General features: G+C 45.0%; 1 protein-coding gene across 1 annotated transcript in view; it reads left to right on the top strand.

The window, feature by feature from the left end:
• Positions 1-15589: 15589 nt before the first annotated feature.
• Positions 15590-21084, top strand: part of OSTM1 (osteoclastogenesis associated transmembrane protein 1) — a 28335-nt gene continuing 22840 nt past the window's right edge. Inside the window, exon 1 of the mRNA XM_077302626.1 lies at positions 15590-16030. Coding sequence (XP_077158741.1) covers positions 15662-16030 — 369 coding nt within the window. The 5' untranslated portion in view covers positions 15590-15661. The remainder of the gene's footprint in view (positions 16031-21084) is intronic.

The raw sequence follows: 21084 nt of genomic DNA on the forward strand, positions 1-21084 counted from the left end.
GAGGAGGGAGATGTCATATGGAGGGGCAGAAGAACTCTTCAAGGCTCTATAGTTGGTGAATAGACCTGGACAACTGGTGTATTCCAGTCCAACTACACATACTCTTCGGTTTGGCTTTGTTCCACCAGTAGCAGGCAAAAGGGACAACAGAGTGCTGCCCTACTGGCATTTTCTGTGAAGTGATTTCCCTTGATTTCAATGGGATTTATTGTCTCCAAATGAGGATTGTTAGAACTCAGGCCGGACTACCATCTGGGAGAGCTGGGTTTCAATCCACGCTCTGCCATGGAAACTTGCTGGTGACTTTGGGACAGCCACAGAGTCTGCTATTTTAAACTTGATTCTTGAAGGATATTAAGCACTGGTAAAGTGTTAATATCCAGAAAGTTAGCAGAGCGCCTCGGTACGGCAATTAGCACAGTGGGCGAGCAGAGTGCATGTGGTCAGAGAAAACAACAAACAGAGGAAGACACAAATGGGGTACTTAACTAATATAATAACTATTTAATAAAGAATATAATACTACATACTTAGAGATAAAGATAAGTTTCCTATTCTAATCTAAATAGCTGGATGAAGAGAGATGCTTGAGGCATCTGCCTTCCATCATGTTGCAGGCTTGAGAGATGGAGGAGAAAGAAGAAGGAGACTGGGGGAACAGGAAATTACCCTCTAGGAACAGGTCAGTGAGATCAAAGGTGAGCGGTCAGTGTCCCTGTCTATCTCACTAACTCTTTGGTAAAGAGAGTTCCTGTTTACAGCTTCACAAGTCAGGAGACATCGCACAGAGAGCTGTTTCCAACAATTCTCACCAATAGGGAAGAACTGGTAAATGAGGTAGAAGTAGTAGGCACACTTGGTAGTAGTGATCCTATGATTCTGGAATTTACAATTTTGTGAAAAAGCAAACCTTTACATAGTTAGACATATAGACTGGACTTCAGGAAAGCAGATTTTAACAGACTTAAAGGTATGTTGGGTAGAGTCCCATGGTCAGAAAGATTTAAAGAGATGGGAGTCCAAGAGGGCTGGGAATTTCTTAAAAGTGAAATACTGAAGGCTCAATCACAAACAATTCCCTTGAGAAGAAAAGATGGAAGGAGCCTAAGGAAGCCAAGGTGGCTCCATAAGCTGCTGTCAAATGGTTTGAGGAATAAAAAAGAGTCATTTAGGAAATGGAAGGAAGGCCTTATTACCAAGGAAGAGTATAAACAAATAACCAATAATTGTAGGGGAGTGTTAGAAAAGCTAAAGCTCAATATGAGCTTAGGCTAGCAAGAAGTGCTAAACATAACAAAAAAGGGTTCTTCAGTTATATTTCAAGTAAGAAAAAGAGTAGGGACTCTGTAGAACCGCTGCGAGGGCAAGAAAGTGCAATTATAACAAATGATGAAGAGAGGGCTGAACTGCTTAACTCTTATTTCTCTTCAGTCTTCTCTAGTGAGGGAAATAGTGCTCAATGTGGCAAAAACGTATCACAACAGGGGGGATGAGAATGGTGGCCTAGGATCACTGTAGGGCCAGTTCATAAACACCTAGTCTTCTGGGCCAGATGAATTGCATCCAAGGATACTAAAAGAACTTGCAGGTGTAATCTCTGAACCTCTGTCCATTATTTCTTACATGTCTTGGAGAACAGGTGAGGTGCCAGATGATTGGAGGTGGGCAAATGTTGTCCTCATGTTCAAGAAAGGGAAAAAGGAGGATCCCGGTAACTACTGACCCATTAGCTTGACATCTGTAGCTGGCAAAATTTTGGAACAAATCATCAAACACTCAGTCCTTGAGCAGCTGGAACAGAGAGCTGTGATTTCTAAGATTCAGCACAGATTTCACAAGAACAAGACATGTCAGACCAACCTTATCTCTTTTTTCAACAAAGTGACTACCTTGTTGGATCAGGTGAATACCATGGACATAGTTTATCTGGATTTCAGTAATGATTTTGATAAGGCTCCACATAATATTCTTGTTGAAAATGCTGTATGGATCCTAATTCTGTCAGGTGGATCAATAACTGGTTGACAGATCGGACCCAAAGGGTACTCATAAATGGTTCAGCATCCTCTTGGAGAAGAGTGACAAGTGGAGTACCCCAAGGATCTGGGGTACCCCAAGGTCCTGGGGCCTGTGTTGTTCAATATATTTATAAATGATTTGAATGAGGGATTAAAGGGGGCACTTATTAAATTTGCAGATGATACTAACCTGGGAGGGGTAGCAAACACAACAGAAGACCGAATCAAAATACAGAATTATCTTGATAGGCTTGAGAACTGGTCTAAACTGAATAAAATGAAATTCAATAGGGACAAATGTAAAGTTCTGCATTTAGATAGGAAAAACCATTTACACCAATATAGGATGGGGGAGACTTGGCAGTAGTATGTGTGAAAAGGATCTAGGAGTCTTAGTAGATCATACATTGAACATGAGTCAGCAGTGTGACTTGGTGGCTAAAAAGGCAAATGGGATTTTGGGCTGTATCAAATGGACTATTGTGTTCAGATCACGGGAGGTGATGGTACCACTTTACTCTGCTCTGGTTCGTCCTCACTTGGAATACTGTGTTCAGTTTTGGGCACCCCAGTTGAAGAGGGATGTAGACAAACTGGACCGTGTCCAGAGGAGGGCAACAAAGATGGTGAGGGGTTTGGAGACCAAGATGTATGAGGAAAGGTTGGGGGAGCTTGATCTGTTTAGCCTGGAGAGGAGATGACTGAAAGGGGATCTGATAACCATCTTCAAGTATTTAAAAGGGTGCCATACAGAGGATGGAGCAGAGTTGATGATTCTTGTCCCAGAGGGACAGACCAGAATCAATGGTTCGCGCTTTACCTTGAGACTGGCAGTGCTGACTTGGCACAGGACCTCAGACAGGCTGTCAGTGAGTAAGACATCATCAAAATATGGAATCACCTCTGGAATTCCCTTGAGATGACCTTACATAGGAATTTGGAAGATCCCTGGTGCAACAGTTATGCTGAACTGAAGGCATTTAACCCTGAATGCCCTCTGGTGGATGATCGTTTGGGCCTTGGCTGAGGCTTCATTAACCAGCAGCCACTGGTATGCTTGAGCAAGGTCAAGTTTGGCAAAGACCTGGCCACCTGCCCGAGACGCCAAAAGGTGGCTAATAACAGTCACTGGATATGAGCGCTGTTGTGAAGCCTTATTAAGTGTGCACTTGTAGTCCATGCAGATGCAAATGGTGGGGGTCTGTCCATGCATGTTGGACACTGGCTCGAGAATGCCCTGTGCCAAAAGTTTGTCTAGCTTCACATGGATGTGGGGCTTGAATTTAAATGGGGCCCTCCTGACCCTAAGGCAGATTGGTGCCACCTGGGAGTCAAGAGTCAGGGAAAATGGGAGGCAGGACTATCATGTTGGAGTGAACAGATGGGATTTTCTCGTCTCCAGCACCAGGCAAAAGAGACTCAGATTTGGGTCTTGTAGTGAGGTGGGTGGTGCACGATTCCTCCCACCCTAGAATCTCCCCCCAGCAGCTTCTGAGCACTGGGGGTTTAAGCATGAGCCAATGGGACCTGGAAGATCCCAATAACAACAAGGTTGCCTGAGTGCCAGGGTCCAGACTCTGCCCACCTGTCAAACTTTCATTTGCCTTTTTCTATAAAAGGTGATCCTCTACTTTCTCCACCTGACTGATCTTTGTTACCTTGAGGTTTTAAAACTGAATCCTTTTTGTTAATCTGCTAAAATTGAATTGAACTGTAAATATTCTTGAATGCTACAGTTCCTGACAGTAATCTTGGTGAAGTGGTTAAGGGCAGCGGCTTCTAATCTGGCGAGCCGGGTTTGATTCCGTGCTCCCCCATATGAAGCCAGCTGGGTGACCTTGGCCACAGTGCTGATAAAACTGTTCTGACCGAGCAGTGATATCAGGGCTCTCTCAGCCTCACCTACCTCACAGGGTGTCTGTTGTGGGGAGAGGAAGGGAAGGCGACTGTAAGCCACTTTGAGACTCCTATTGAGCGGCCTATAAGAGCCAAGTTTTCTTATGATTATTTCTCTTCTTCTTCAAGTTGTTGGGAAGCAGGTAATGGGGCTGAGGTTGCTTGGCAGTGCTCCTTTCTCTTTGTTCATCAGAATGAGAAGTGCACTTTCAGTTATTATCCAATCTCCTACTGCTTTGGAATGGAAAATATCAATTAGCCATTAGGATGAAGACTTGTCAACTTTTTAAACCAACAGCTGTTGTCTTAATTTCTTCTAGGTGCTGTCCAGTTTTTCAGTTACATTAATTGTTCTTGCAGACTTTCCAGAGTTATTGTAAGATTTTCTTTCCTTTCAGTTTGTTTTTCACATCTGTGATTCAGGTGTTTGTATTGTTGTATTTTTGGACTGTTGTATTTTTTTTTTGCCTGGTTTGTAGAACTGTCTTTTGTTAATCTGCAACTGCAAGTTTTATCTGTATTGTTGGACTCTACTGTTATTACTTCTTGATGTCCCTGGATATTGCAATTAAAAACAATGTCCTTAAAGCGCTTGAGCCTGAATGGCATTTGTTGATTCCCCCTCCCAATTTACTTACTGTCATTTTCTTGATATCCATTTCCAGTTCTCTTGTTACTTCAACTGCTGCACTATACATCAGTTGGCTGGTTTCAGTTATGTTTATCATAGGAATTGTTTCAATTGATATTTTCAATTAGCCTTGCAAGTTCTTACTTTGATGTTGTTCTGATAACAGGCAATCTTTGTTTTCTTTGCTGTTAATATGATCTACGGTTTTTGCCTTCAGTTTTTCCTGTACAGAGGTGAGCAGATGATGTATTGTCACCATCTTGCTTTTAATTAGTGGGCTTTCAAGAGCAATTTCATTTCCATGGCCTATTTCTTGGTTCGTTTCATTTGCTACGTTCTTTATGGTCTTCTTTTGAGCAGCTATTCTTCCTTATTTCATCGAGCTCTATTGCTATGCAAAAGTTGTTTCACATGATAAACAGCTCTGATCCACAAGCTGCCATTCAGTGATGGTAGAATAAGGATACTTTTCTTTCCGTATTTTCAACATTCATTCAAATATGCACACTGTTCAGGCCTTGATTCAAAATGACATTGCATGATGATTCTGTTTTGTTCTCAAGATATTTTTTTCTGAAGTTGCTGGTTTTCCCTGCTCTAGTTCCTTTAGAGAAGATCCTGCTTTCAGTAGCACATCCGACTTCTGCCCTAGCTGCCCAACAGGTCTGTCTCCTGCAGCCCTTTTTTTTTTTTTGCCAAAAATCTAAGAACACCAATCTCTGACACAGTCCTTGTTAACCCAGTCGATAACTGAGCTGGCAACGGCTTCGAATTCAATTTTCTCACCATATAGAATGGGGGTTTGGGATGTATTTAATGTGACTCCTTAGCAAAGATCTGTCTACCATGGGAGATGCTGCTAGCAGCTCTGTTACTAATAACGTGCCTTCCACTTAGAGCACATAAGCCCCACCAGCATGGCAAGATATCATCTTATGGGATTATTATTATTATTATTACCGAGTAGTACTGTTGAGTAATGAGTTGCCAGTTCTGAGAAATAGCTGTATCTGTTGTGCTATGAGTATTCAAATGAGCACATAAGGAGGTGAATGATGAAGTCCAAGGCACTTATTTTAAAAAGTGCATGGTTTGAGCACATATTACCCTGTAACATTGTACACATTATGCCATCTAAAAGTAATATTTCTTACTATAAATTTTACATATGAGAGACATGCTTAAATGCTCCACCCATACACTGTTTTATTCTTTTGAGAAGGATCAGCCTGTTCTCCTGTCACAAAAGATATTTCTAGTATAACAGGTTTTCTTTCATTTTATAGCGAATGGCCCAATTATGGCTTAATTAGATGCATATGAGCAAAGCAAAGGATGCTTGTCAAAATTGTTAGGAATGACATACCATTAAATTGCTCATATGTAGAATCTTTTCCCTTTAAAATCATGTAAACTTGAAATGAGGAATCTTTTCAAAATAAAGTGATTGCTTATTAAAAATGAACTCTTTTCTTGTTATGCTGTCACCAACAGAAACTCTTTTTTTCTGTAAAAAAAAAGCCAACAGGTGCGTTAAAATACCATTTTTATTGTTTTACTTTAAATGTAAACATTTTAAGGTAAGAAGAAGCTTCCAAAGATGCCTTTTCTATTAGACTTGCAATTAGACTTGTAATTCTTCTCTCTTCATTACAATTAAGAGTGAAGATAGTAGTGGTGTAACGTGAATCCTGCTCCAAAATTTTCAGTTGGGCATACCAAAATGTATCATTTCTTTTTAGAAATCTTCAAGGCTAATCCTGGGGGGAAAGCATTTTCGTTGTTATCATACCTTTATGAAAAAGTATTTTATATTCTTGTAATAGCTGCATTCTTGGCAGACATTTTATTACTTTCATGCTAAAGCAGATACATAATTGTGATACCAGCCACAAGATGAAAAATGGAAATATATGGAAATGGCTAAACATCTTTAAGGTTCCAGTAAAATGCCTCATTAAAGAATAAAGTATTGTATTAAACAATAATGTCCCAATGCAGTTAAATTTAGTCACATCTAAATTGTGTTGAAACTAATGGAACAGATCATCGTGCTAATTAATGTTAAATTCTCACATTGCTTTTGTTGGAACTTTGTAGCTATCTTTAGCTTAAACAGTGCTCAATTTCTGTTACCCTGACATTAAAACCAAAAGTAGTGGCACATTCCAATTTGAGTGAAATGCCCATGTGTGATATCCAAAGCCTATGCACCCGCACTTATGCAGGAGCACACATGTACACACACATACACACACAGCATATATAGCTTTAATCCTACAACTTCTATGGAATCTAATGTTTGCAAAAGAAAATTCACAAAAAAACATATGTATCTACAACTATTGAAGACATTACATTCCAGAGCAAACCATGCTGCATATGGGTCCCCCTTCCCCATTCTGCTGATTGGGTTAGGGAGAGAGTGGAAATGGAATTCTTCCTCCAGTACAGTTCTTTTACATGTTAATTTAATTTTAACCTGTTAACATTTTTAATTAAGCCAAACTATTTTATTACTAGAGTTCAGGTGCAGGTAATTCCCCATCATGAGACTTCCAGAGTCAGGAATAATCTTACAATATGACAAAAAGCATGAAGTAGTCTGTGATACTCTGCATTAATGACTGTTTTTTAAAAGCCACAACCTTTATGGAGAAATTGACCACCAATGTACAGTAAAGTAAAACAGGGAAAAAGGATTCTTAACAAAATTCATGAATTGCGGTAATTATACCAATGTGTTAAGTTACTGATGTGTCGTCCTATTTGATATGCTGACCTTGAATGTGACTTTGCAAGTTGCATTCTTACTTTATGAGCACTTGGTATGTCTCAATCAATTTAATGGGCCTTACTCTCAATTACATTAGCACAGGATTGCAGTCTTATTTGGGGGGAGCCCTGCTGGTTCGTTGATGACTGACATTATTTGTATGCACAGGAACTTGTCTACTGCATACAATAATGTAATATGTCAGCCAGTTCTCTACCCCCCCCCCCCAGTCACATATATTTATTCTTGTTGATGCCTTCACAATGTCAAAGTACCAGTCAGCTGAATTGTCTAGCTTAAAGAAGCTCTTTAGTTGAAACATAAGAAGTGTCACATCTCTGTCAATAAACGGAAGCAGGGAATGAAATAAAGCATGCAAAGATGTCTAAAGAATTGTCATTTTTCATGTTTTGCATCATGAGAGCTAGACACCAGTGCATACAATCCTATACAAGGCCAGTCATGACAGAAAAGGAAGCGGTACAATTTGATATGGTGACTATTATGCTAACGGTTATACTGTTAAATAGTTATTCATTACCAGAATTGGGGCAAATATCCATTTGAGTAAGATCACAAATCTTTTTGAGTACTTCCTTTTGATTTAATTAAAATTATGGCTTCAGTGTTAATTGGTTAGATTTAATGGTTTTATAAACTGATGAATCAAGCAGCATATTTTTTTAAGTTGTTAGTGTTTAAAAACGTATAAGAATTATAGGTGGCACGTGTCACTATAGAAGGGGCACCAGAGAGAGCCAGCTGGGTGTAGTGGTTAAGAACGGCGAGTTCGAATCTGGAAAGCCAGTTTGATTTCCCACTCCTCCTCCACATGCAGCCAGCTGCTTGTCATGCCAGTGTTTCTTGTGCCTCTGGACCAGCTGCCAGAGGGGGCTCTGGAGGGCATGACTGAGGCAAACCTGGAACCTGGGCCAAGCGTGCCTCCCTCGGTGCTGCTGCTGCTGTCTGCCCTTGAGGATCTGGTTGGGAATTGGGACCAGCCTGATCCACCAGATGATCCAGCCAGACACCAATCCAGCCATATTTGCTAGCAACCTTGAGGCCAAGGGGCAAGACCCTGTCTAGACCAGAAGACTCACTAGAGTGGCACGGAAGGCACCACCACACAAATCTGACAGCTGACAGGTGACCAGTTCAGCTGTCAGGGTGCTGCAAGGCATGTTGGGATGCAGCTGAAGGCCCTTCCTCAGATGAGGCTAGGCTCAGTTGAATGTCCCTCAGCTAATGGCTCTCCACCCAGCCAAGGTGTATTTAAGGAGAGGCTTGTACCACACCTCTCCATGCAATGCGTATGTTTCTCTGCCTCTCTGTCTAGACATCCAGTACCCGTGATCGCTGTGGCAAAGCTTTGCTGGTCTGATCCTGGTTCTTGACGTTGGCTTGACTTCATTCCTGGTTCCAGACTTTGGGCTATCCATCTCCGTTCCTGGCTTCTGACCCCAGCTACCCAACTCTGCTCTGATTCCCACACCCATCTTGTCCTTTGATGTCCCTTCAGCTCCTGACTCAGCTTTGATCTCTTCTCCAGAAACTCAACCACAGTATGGCTTTGGAACATCTCAACCCCAGCTCAGCTCCCAACTCCGGCCCCTTGCCCATCTCCTGTGGTGGCCGAACTTCCCTGGCTTTGACTATGCAGGCTGGACTTTGGACTCTGACCTTCTTTAACAATTTGATCTTGGCATCCCAGCTGAGGGTGAAATTAATCAGTTCTCAGTGCAAGCCTCAGTAGGGCAGCATACTGGGTGACCTTGAGCTAGTCACGGTCCTGTTAGAGCTGCTCTTGCGGAGCAGTTTCTCTTAGAGCTCTCTCAGCCTCACCTACCTCACAGGTTGTCTGTTGTGGGGAGAGGAAGGGAAGGCGATTATAAGCCACTTTGAGAATCCTTTCGGTACGGAAAAGTGGAGTATAAAAACCAATTCTTCTTTCTCAAACAGGAGGGAATGCCTTTTAAAAAATCCTCAATTAAATGTTTTCATCAATTTAAAAAGTGCTCCCAGGACTAAGATGATTTAAAAAAAACAGTATGAGTTATTGTAATTCAGGGAGTATGGATGATTGACATTGCTGTAGAAGATAAGTTCTCCCTTTTCTAAAACAAAGAAGGAATGCCTCTTCAAGGCGTTTACATATGTACACATAATTTAAAATAGAGTATGTTTTTCCATCTGTCCATTATAAATGGACATTTTTGCTAATTACGTTGATAAATGTATGAATGAAAAAAAACACAATTCATTCACACGTCTTTAATTGGGGACAACCTTAACAAATAGAAAATATTTGCATTATTAATTATTTTCATTGTATACAATTTAATATTTTAACATTTTTGTGTGTGTTGTGTACTGCCTGCCTTGAGAGTATGGCAAGGGCACAAGGCAGGTTAATAACAATAACATTTATTTTTTATTTAGAATATTTATGTGCCTTCCTTGTGTATGCCCAACAGTGCTAAAGGTGACTAACAACATAAACAATCTTTAACCGCTCCTGTGGAGCGGATTAAATAAAAGGCTAAGGGCTCCTGGGGAGGAGTTAAGGCGGGACCTGTCCGGGATAAAAACTCGGAGGGGACCAATCAGGAGCCGCAAAGCGGCTCCTGATTGGTCCCCTCTGAGTGCCACTTGGCCTGCCCTGGACTGGTCACCCAGATGCTCCTTTCCCGCCACCGAAACATCGCCCTTGCCTAGGGAGAGGCTGCCCCCCCTAAGGCTCCCCCAACCACTCTGCTCACTGCCACTTACCACCCTCCAAACACCCCCCCCCCACAGCCATCTGGACGCATTGCCGACCCGCACCCCCACCCTCCGTTCGCGGCGCCCGACCGCTCCCTCGGCTGACCGCCCCCCCCGCTCTGACTTACCCGGCCACTCGCCTACCCCTTTGCTGCGTGTCCTGCTCGCGCTGAAACACGGCCACGGACAGGCCACGTGACCCGCCTGGCCGCCGACACTACCTGACACTGAATCACGCATGTGCGGAGATCTGCGCATACGTGGTTCCTATCCCCTATGGCCACCCCCCTGCTCCGCCCCGCGCACACACAACGCATGCGCCGACTGCATGCTTGGTCCTGTCCCCATCGCGCCGTCACCACCCACCCCTGCGCTGGCTGTCAGCGGCTCGAGCCGGGCGCTTGCCCCTCTAAAGTACTCCTCTAAGGTAGGTACTCCTAAGGGAGGACTACTCTAAGTTAGCCACCGCCACAGGGTGGCAGCCCACCCGCACAGCCGCCCGCACCCCCATGCTGCAAATGTCCCCTGGAATTGTCCCATCCCTCAGAAGGTGTGGCACAGGCAGGCAGGTTCAGCCTTAAGTGGGTGTCTGTGCGCTACCATGCCCCTCTCCAGCCTACCTGCCAGGGGTGGGCAGGCCCTTCAAGAAAAATGTGGGAATGAATGAAAAACTTTGCCTTGTCCAAAGGCTTCACTCCAGCACAGGGCCAGAATACGTGAAGCAAGGTCACACTCTGCTTCAATACCTGCCACAGCAAAGGGGAATCCAGCAGTGCACCCACCTCCCTCACTCCCTCCCATAGGACTTCTGCTCTTGGGCTGGGCACGAGTGACTGGCCGAGGGCGAGATGAAGCTGATGCCCCTCACGCTCCCTAGAACGGGAGAAAGAGGGGCCAGCTCAATAGCACCCCCCCAGGCCAAGATGCAGAGCCCTGATTGCCACACCCTAGATAGGGCACTTGATCTTTTCTAATCCAGCTTCCAACCTGGCCATCATCATCATCATCATCATCATCATCATCATCATCACCATCATCATCATCAATTCGATTTGTATGACCGCCGTTCTCGGAAGCCGGCTCGTGGTGGTTCACAATGTTTCAATACAAATCAGTACATTCAAACCATTAGAATTCCCCATTAAAACCCCATAAACAATGACTCAGTCACAATGATAGCAATTAAATAAAACTATCCCCATACAGGTCCACTGGATGGGCAGCAGGGAGCAGATGGATAATTGGGCATAGAGGTGCATGTCAGCTGTATGGGGTGCCAGCTCCATGGGGTGGAGTCAGCTCCATGGGATGGAGATGACTCTTGTCACTCTTATGAATGATCTCCGGAGAAAGTTGGATGTAGGTGGATCAGTGCTGCTGTTTTTTTAGATCTGATGACAGTAATTGATGCAATTGATGATAGGCCCATCACCTAGCCAAAGTGGAGGTTCAAGACACAGGCTGCAGTCCTTCCTCCAAAATAGGGGACAGAGGGTGACACTTGGGGAGAGAACTTCCCAGCATCAGGACCTTGTATGTGGGGTTCTACAGGGAGCCATTCTCTCTCTGATGCTATTTAACATCTATATGTACCCTCTTGCCCAACTGGTCTGGAGTTTCTGGCTGAGTTTTTATCAGTATGCTGATGACACCCAGCTATTTTTGCTGACAGACAACCATCTGACAACATCCACAGCCATCTTGGCCAGGTGCCTTGAGGCCATGGTGGGCTGGTTCAAATGAATCCAGGTGAAGTTAAATCTAGCTAAGCAGAGGTGTGGCTGAGCTGACATACAGAGGTTAATATGATACAACTTTCGGCTCTTCATGGGGTCAATTTGAAACAGAGCCAGCTTGGTGTAGTGGTTAGGAGCCCTGATTTCTAATCTGGTAAGCTGAGTTTGATTCCCTGCTCCCCCACATGCAGCCAGCTGGGTGACCTTGAGCTCACCACACAGTGCTGATAAAGCTGTTCTGACTGAGCAGTGATATCAGGGCTCTCTCAGCCTCACCTACCTCACAGGGTTTCTGTTGTGGGGAGAGGAAAGGGAAGACAAATGTAAGCTGCGTTGAGAATCCTTCTGGTAGAGAAAAACGGCATATAAGAATCAACTCTTCTTCATTTGTGACCACTGCTAAAATTCTAGGGGTGATTCTGGATGTCTCCCTATTTATGGAGGCACAAGTCACAGATTATATGCGCCAGACATTTTTCCATCTATGCCAGGCGCAACAGCTTGCACTATATCTAATGACGGGTGACCTAGCCACAGTCATCCATGCAATGGTCACCTCCAGATTAGACTTCTGTAATTTGCTCTATGCAAGGCTATCTTTGAGGCTGCTCTGGAAACTCCAGCTGATCCAGTGTGCAGCAGCTCGACTTCTAACAAGAGCCTCATGGAGAGCACATATTGCACCAGACCCATCCCCGTAAGGTCTCTGGAATGGCCATGGGGTAGAGACAGTGCTAATTGCTCTGACAGATGACCTCTGTTGCCAGGTAGACCAGGGCAGAGTCTGCACTTACTTTGTTTATTTCTTTGTCAATCCTGTTGAATTCAGATCGATTTGAACTCAGGTCTCCTCTCCCCCCCCCCATTGAAACAGGAAAGTGTTCTGCACATGGTTAGGGTAGTTCAGAAGGGGGGGGGGAGCCAAGCCTCTTTCTTTCTTTTCTTGAATCCTATTCAATATCGTTATGTGCCCTCTTGCTCAACTGGAGCAGAGGTTTGGGCTGGGTGGCCACCAATATGCTGATGACACCCAGCTCTTCCTCCTGATGGATGGCTGCCCTGATCCTTCCCCAGAAGCATTAGCCTGGAAGCAGTGACAAAATGGCTCAGGCAGAGTCGTCTGAAACTCAACCCTTCCATTACGGAGGTCCTGTGGCTGGGCAGGAAGGGCCCAAGAGAGGAAGCGTGCCTACCCAACCTGGAAGGAATGCAGCTATCAGTGGCTTACTCCACCAGGAACCTGGGTGTGGTTTTAAGTGCCTCCCTCTCTATGGAGGCTCAGGTCACTCAAGTAGTGCAGCTGGCATTCTACCACCTTCACCAAGCCAAACTACTAGCACCCTACTTGGTCCCAGAATACCTAGCCACAGTGATCCACACAACCATCACCTTTAGGCTTGACTTTTGTAACTTGCTCTATATAGGCCTGCCCTTAACCTTGATCCAAAACTGCAACTGGTCCAGAACGCTGCGGTCAGGGTCCTCACAGGATTTGGCTCATCCTTCAACAACTGCAGTGACTTCCAGTTGAATTCCGGATCAGGCTTAAGGTTCTAATAATCACCTCAGAGGCCATCTGCAGCCTGGGCCCAGTGTACCTAAGGGATTACCTTTCTGCCTATACCCCTCAAAGAGACTTATGCTCTGCTACTACCAACTGCCTAGTAATCCTTGGCCCCAAGGAAGCTCACTTGACCTCAACCAGGACCAGAGCATTTTCCATCCTGGCCCCCACCTGGTGGAACGAGTTCCTGGAGGAGATCGGAACCCTAGCGGAGCTTAAACAGTTCCATTGGGCCTACAAAAGGGAGCTCTCCCACCAGGCATTTGGTTGAGATTGACCTGAATTCAATCACCTTTCATTGGCTGCTGAGCCCCCTCCCATGAAAATCACCACTGATATGTCCATCCCATGGGGCTGTAAGTATGTTACAGTTAAATGGATGTTCTTACCATGTCTTGTTCCATTATTATATTGTTCTACTGTTATGACTGTATTGCTATTGTTCAATTTATCGTGTTAATTGTACTGTTTTTCTCCAGTTCTATGTTAACCGCCCTGAGCCTCATGGGAAGGCAATATATAAATATATAATAAATAAAAACAAATAAATAAAAAAAAGCAGTGGGATGCATTACGGACAGTTGGGGACACTATTTTATAAATGAAAAGGCAGAAATCCCACACCTTTATTAACCTTTACGAGGCCAAAAAGCCTTTGGAACCTTCTGGAACAGGCAGGAATGGGCATCAAACAAGCAACAGTATTGCAACAGACAATGGGATGCATTACAGACACTTGAGAATAATAATTTAGAAATAAAAAAGTGGCACACCCACTCTTTTATTAACTTTTATAAGCTTTCCAGAACAAAATGCCTCTGGAACATCCTGGAACAGTCACTAAACAAATAATAGTACATATTTAAGGCATGACAGAATAATATTTTGGAACTCCAAACACAGAAATATTGTGCACATTTACCTGTTCAGGGCTAAAACACCCCCAGAACATCCCAGAACAGTCCGGAATGAGCATTAAACCATACTATCTCCCCAAAACAGTGGAATACATTAAAGGCATTCCAGAACAATATTTTGGAAATAAAATCACATAAATATTTTGCACAGATTTAGCCTTTTCAGGCTAAGATGCCTCCAGAATGGGCGGAAGGGGAAGAAGTGATGTAGTGACATTCAAAGAAGTTATTAAAACCTTCTATTGATTGAGTCCCTGAAGAAGGTCTCTATGGAATTGCTATCAGAAGCATTTCCCAGTTAAGTGGCTGTATTCCAAACTGGGCAGAGGTTTCTGGGGAGGTGCTGGATAATTGTTGTTCGTGGGTTCAGGAGTGGACAGAACAAACCCTGGGCCAACTAGAGGCTTCATCGTCACAGTGCGTCTCCCAGGAATGCAAAACTTGACTAAACTTGCTGGCATGTAGGAGGGCATATTGCGAAGAGACGCTGCAAGAAAGCATATGCTATGTCTGTATTTAGAGTTTAGAGTTCCACAATATTATTCTGGAGTGCCTTTAACATATCACACTGTTTTTTTTGTAGTATTAATTGCTTAATGCCCGTCTTAGCCTGTTCCAGAGACATTTTGCAATGAAAAGGTATAATAAAAGTATGGGAGCTCCACTTTTTCATTTCTAATATATTGTCCTTGAGCATCTGTAATGCATTCCCCCGATTTTTTGCAGGAGTCTTGTTCGTTTAATGCCCATTCCCAGGGGTTCCAAAGGCGTTTTGGCCTGGAATGGGTTAATAAGGGGCGAGTGTTCCTCTATTTCATTTCTAAAATATTGTTCTCAAGGGCCTGTAATGCATCCCGCTGGATTTTTTGTGCTACCCTTGTTTGTTCAGTGCTTGTTCCGTCCCGTTCCGGCTTTTACCCTGTCCATTGAGATTCACCAACCCCCAAAGCTGAGCCTTTTCCAGAATTAACGGAGGAGTGACTCTATTATTGGTACAGTTATAAATCTTTAGAAACGTTTACGTATGTATATCCTTGATCTTATATCATCGTTCCTGCTCAAGGATAAGAGAGAGTCCTGACAAATTTAAAATAATAATAAAAATAGTAATACAGACATAATAGTTTGAAAGCTCCCCACCGTAGAATGACGCCACTGGCTCATTCTACGCCTGACAGAGTTGGCTCCGCCTCTTCATGCGCGTCTAATTCCCAGCAGCCAATGAGCGGACGCGTTAGACTTAGTTCCTGAATGTTGACAATAGTGCTCCCGGCTGCACGTGACCGTGTTTCGCTTCTGGCGGCGGCGGCGGCGGCGGCGGGGGCGAGAGGGAGGAGGCGCCGGTTCCTGCGGGCGGGCAGCGATGGGCCCGGCGACGGTATTTGTGCTGCTGCCCGGAGTGCTCCTGGGCCTGTGCTCCGCGGACGGCCTGTTCCCTGGCCGGCAGTGGGTCCAGCAGAGCGTCCGGGCGCTGGGGGGCTGGCGCCTGCCTCTGTCCCTGGAGCTGCTGGACGAGGCTGAGGACCTTTCTCGGCTCGGACGGGAGTCCCTGGGGGACCTGCTCGAGCTGGAGCCGGAGTGCAGGGAGCTCCTGGCTGCCTTCGCCAGCAGCAGTGTGGCCTTGACAGGCTGCTTGGTGCGCAGCGCCCGGCCCGTGCGACTCTGCCAGAATTGCTATCGCCAGTTCCGGGAGATCAACGACCAGCTGGAGAACATCAGCCGGGCTGTAGGGGTGCGTTTGCGGATCAACAAGCAGCCTTTTCTCGGGAGAGGGGAGGGGGCTGTCGGCTGGGGCAGGCACGCCTTGTTTCTTTCCCTCGTTTCCTGATGCACAATGTGGCGCCGGATTATGGGGCCTTTTATTAAGTGTCACAGCAAGAGGGATCTGTTGGGCCTAACGACAGAAGCGTTGTCTGTCGTAAAGTCGGCTCCCAGAGTGAGAAATCTCAGAAACGGTAGTAATTGCATGGTAAATGGGGAAATACTTTGGGTGCCTCAGTATGTTCCCGGACTGATGTGGGGTAAAACCAGAATTGCTACATGGAGGTGGAAAAAGGGATTGGTGGAGGAATAAGATTCACATTCTCTAGGGTTGCCAGTCTCCAGGTTGATCCTGAAATTCCCCCTAAATAACGACTGATTTCCAGACTACAGAGAGCCGTTTCCCTGAAGAAAATGGCATATTTGGAGGGTGGAATCTGTGCTATCCTATTTCTGGTGAGCTGTTTCTCCCCTGTAGACTCCATCCTTCCCAGGCTCCACCCCACTTTATTTCATTTATTTGATTGATGATTTATAATCTGACACCCCCCCCCCAATGGGCTCAGGAAACTTTCTAGGAATTTACCTGTTCAAAGATGGCAAAACTAATGTGTTCTATTAGAGGTTGAAGGGGGCAGAAGGCTGCTGGAAGGGAAAACTAGAGCAGACCTTCCTCATCTTGGGGGAGGGGCAGTGGAGTTGGTCAAGTCATGTGCACACTGTTTTCATAGAATGATGGGGTTGGGGTTTGAGGTGACGTGAGGGAATACTTGAGGCTCAGTAGCAACACTTGGCAATGCTGGATAGAATTTCTGACTTGCACTTTACCTACATTCATTACTGCCAGTGCTGACTTAGTGTACCATGATTCAGCCAATAATATACCCAAAACAGCAGTGTTGGCTAGCCACATTGGGTTTCTCTGAATAACAGACAGAGATTATATACCAGTAGTGGATTGTGATAAAGGTAGGCATGCTGTGGATTTTCAGATGTCTGTTTCCACATAAATGATGAGATAGGCCTGCAATCTCAATTCAGCCAGGGGCAAGAAGAATCTAATCCCTGCTCAGTAGTGAAGCTCACTGCTTGACCCTGAAACTGAAAACTCAGTTGTCTTTGGAAAGTATTTGCAATCCTATTGACTGTTCTGTGTGCTGCATATGACTAGACGTTGCTGTGCCTTAGTAACTTGAAAGGAAACACTTTTTTTTAGTGTGTGTGTGTGTGGGGGGGTATGAATCTGGATCTGACTAATTCTGTCATAGTGTTGGTGTGAAGTACAGTCAGTGTGGTTAAAAGTAGTTAATGTGGGACAAACATATGGAAAATGCTAAAAATGATAAAGAAGGTGGTGGTGAGTTCTGTGTGGAAGGGCATGTAGGTGAAGGGGTGGGTAGTGGGGATTGTTGTGGTATGGGGACAAATGAGGGTTTGTTAGTGGAGAGATGGAAGATGGTGGCTGTGCATCCTGCAGGGACTGACGGGCTCACGGCCGTCTCTGGTGGGCCCCCCAAAGGACACAAGGGGATGTTGAGGTGGGGATGGCATGGCCTCACCAGCAGGGACTCTGCAAACAGCCTGCCCCTCCCCCCAGGACCTGGAAAGGCTGTAGGCAGCTGTTAGGGCAGTGCTGTGTGGCTGGTTGTTTAGGGAAGAGGTGCCCTCCTGGGGAGCCCCAACGCCCAGGGGCTAGAGGCCCCCGGGCAGGGAACGCACCAGCAGGAGCAGTTCTCATGCGGCAGGGATCTGCAGCCTCCGAGCCTCAGAGGGAAGTTGAAGGAGGAGAGAGTGGTCAGGGGTAGGGGGATGGAAGTCGATTGGCCGGCTGCTGGACAGACAAGTAAGCTGGTTGGAGGAGGAGGCACTCAGGGGTGGGACAGCCACCATGAGTGTGTGTTAAGCGCTGAGTGGCACTTAAGCCATGAGACACGCTCCTCCTCCAAGCTCTTACAAGAAATATTAAGTGGAACAGATTTAATTTATTTGTATTGACTGATTTAAAACTTGATGTGATTCATTGTGAGCTGACCAGGGAAAGGGTGGAATACAAAAATAAATAAAACAATATATATATTTAGAATTAAATGTGTTATAGATGTTTCATTCAAATACATACTATGGGCTCAAGGTCATTGCTGTGTGCCATTCTTTTTGGTCAAACGTCAGATGTTCTAGCCACTGGGCAACAATAATTTGTAATATGCATAAGCAATCTAAATTGTGTGCATTGAAAAATAAAGCAGAAGTCCTTGGACATCTTAAAGACTATCAAAATTCGTTCTAGCATAAGGTTTGTGAGTCAAAGCTTACTTCTTCAGATCCATGAAAGGATGTTCCTAGCCATTATTTTTCCTCCCTATCCCAAGGAAAGTAGAATACTGCAACCTGTGTAAATTGTGCCAAATTATCCAGTATCTCCTCTTTTGCATATAGTTGATCTTGGATTGTCTGCTATATTGTGTACTTGAGTGTACTTATGTTAGCGATAGCAAGATTATGGATCATACAGAGCACTGAAGTTTCACCTATGATGACTTGACCATCAATCACTTCTGGCTTTTAAAATGTCACCAATAATAAATTATTCGATCATATTGTTACATCTATCTATAAGGACTAGAAACATGCTTCTTTTTAAAAAGGAAGCTACCATAAGTTTCTAAGGAACAGACTTTTGCATCATGTTTCATTCAGCACTTTTCAGAAAAGCTTCCCAAGATGGGAAACAACAATGTGACAATAATAAAAACAACACTAAAAACAATTTTTCAGGTAGAAACTTCTGTCTGAAGGTCAAGCTTCCATTTGGAAATGAGATTTTATAGCTTCCTAATTCAGGAGATTTTTTAGGAAATCCTAATTCCTAATTTTAGGAAATCCTAATTTCCTAATTCAGGAGATATGAGCCTCTTGTGGTGCAGAGTGGTAAGGCAGCCGTCTGAAAGCTTTGCCTATGAGGCTGGGAGTTCAATCCCAGCAGCCGGCTCAAGGTCGACTCAGCCTTCCATCCTTCCGAGGTCGGTAAAATGAGGACCCAGCTTGCTGGGGGGTAAACGGTCGTGACTGGGGAAGGCACTGGCAAACCACCCTGTATTGAGTCTGCCATAAAAACGCTGGAGGGCGTCACCCCAAGGGTCAGACATGACTCGGTGCTTGCACAGGGGATACCTTTACCTTTACCTTAATTCAGGAGATATGCAAGCTCCTCATTTTGGAACTGTTTACACAATTCTAGATTTTGAATGGAAGAGTCACTATTTCTAGTATACAAGTAAGGTATGTCTGGGTGCTTTATTGCTTTATTTCAGACTAGGGGCAAAGCCCGTTGTCTCCAAGAATACAACGGGCGCTAGAGCTTGGCAGTGGGAAGAGGAAGGGGAGGAGTTGTCCAGTCTGTAAGGGCATGGGGTTGTCATGTGTGTTGTGTGGGAGGTTGTGGTGGCATAGTGGCAAATGAGGCCATGGGTGTGGAGATATGGGTGTCAAGAACCTGTGGTGTGGAATGTTCGTGGATTGTGGGAGAGGACTGACATGTGGGAATTGTGGCATAGTGGTTACAGATGAGCTTTCCAGAGCCATGTCCTCAGATATGTGAAGGGAAAATCAGACTGGAGACTCTTCTTAGGGGAAGATTACATGGCAACCAATTCCCCTCAGTTCTGCATCATTTACCTTCTTGTGTGAATTAGGCCTCATTCACCGAAATGCCCCTCTGCCCTAATACACATAGGGCGTAGTCACAGTACCCAGGTGTCCACCCTGTTCCTTCTGTCTCCCATATTTTCACATATTTCACATATTTTCACATATTTTCATGTTGGTAAAATGTTATGTGCCCACATGCTTCTTTCATGGTTGCTTCTTAGAAGAACGGATTTTTGTACCCTGTTGCTTACTACCCAAAGGAGTCTCAAAGAGGTTTACAAACACCTTTTCCATTTGTCTCTCCACAATAGTCAACCTGTGAGGTATGTGGGGTTGTGAGAGATCTGAGAGAACTGGGAATGGGCAGCAGTGACCCAACAGGCCTCAGGTGTCTCAAAGAATTTTCCAATCGTCTTCCCCTTCTCTCCCCATAGCAGACTCCCCATGAGGGTGGTGGGGTAGCGAGCCTCACAGGGAAGCTGGCAACCCTAAGAGGAAGACTGTCTGTGCACAGCAGTCTTGACCTTAGTAAGGTTTTTAATACTGTTTTTTTTATTTGCCAGGCCAAGTTTATTTGCCAGTTACTATTTCAGTTACAATGTGTCTCCAGACACTTGTTCTCTATTTAGTTTCAGGCTGTAAATACTTATTTAGATCATCCTGCACTTTCCAGACTCACAGGACTGATGCTGGTCTGCCTGTCTGCGCCCCAGAATACAAACAGTTGCTGATAAGGGCTGGCCATAATCCATAGGCCAGGAGGGACACTCCTGCACCACTCCCTAACAACTGCAGGTAAACATGGCTCATTTGAAGGCTGGACTCTGAGGCATTGTACGATTTTGAAGTCCCACCTCCAAACCTCCAGGAATATTTCCAACCCAGGGGTAGCCAACCTACAGGTGTGGCCTGGAGAGCTCCTGAAATTACAGCTCACCTGCAGAGTATAAAGATCAGCTCCCCAGGCAGCTACTTTGGACAGGGTTGTGGTAGAGAAAAACATTTAAGGCTTCCCACACAGGTTGTTGTTGAATTGAAAGACTTGAGGCCTACTGCACAGGGTTGTTGTGCAGATGAAACAGGAGACAAAAGAGCCAGCTTCCTCTGCAGAATAATGCTGTGCAGTGGCCTCAAATCTGCAGAGAGTTGCAAAGAAGAAAGACACATGGCTTGGCTGTGTCTAACCCCCGGCCAGAGCAGTATTTTAAGTGAGAAGGGGCTTTACTGTGGCCTCCCTGTCAGGCAACTGTTTGGCAGAAGGGGAAAGTCCCCCCCCCCTCAAAAGGAAGGCCCTCAGGCTCCCCTGCGTTGCTCTTGGAAAGGCCTCCTTCCCTCAGTCAGGGGCTGTCAGAGGCTCCTTCGCAGCAGGCCTGAAGG

Source organism: Paroedura picta, chromosome 1 (genome assembly GCF_049243985.1).
Source record: "Paroedura picta isolate Pp20150507F chromosome 1, Ppicta_v3.0, whole genome shotgun sequence".
Lineage (NCBI taxonomy): Eukaryota > Metazoa > Chordata > Lepidosauria > Squamata > Gekkonidae > Paroedura > Paroedura picta.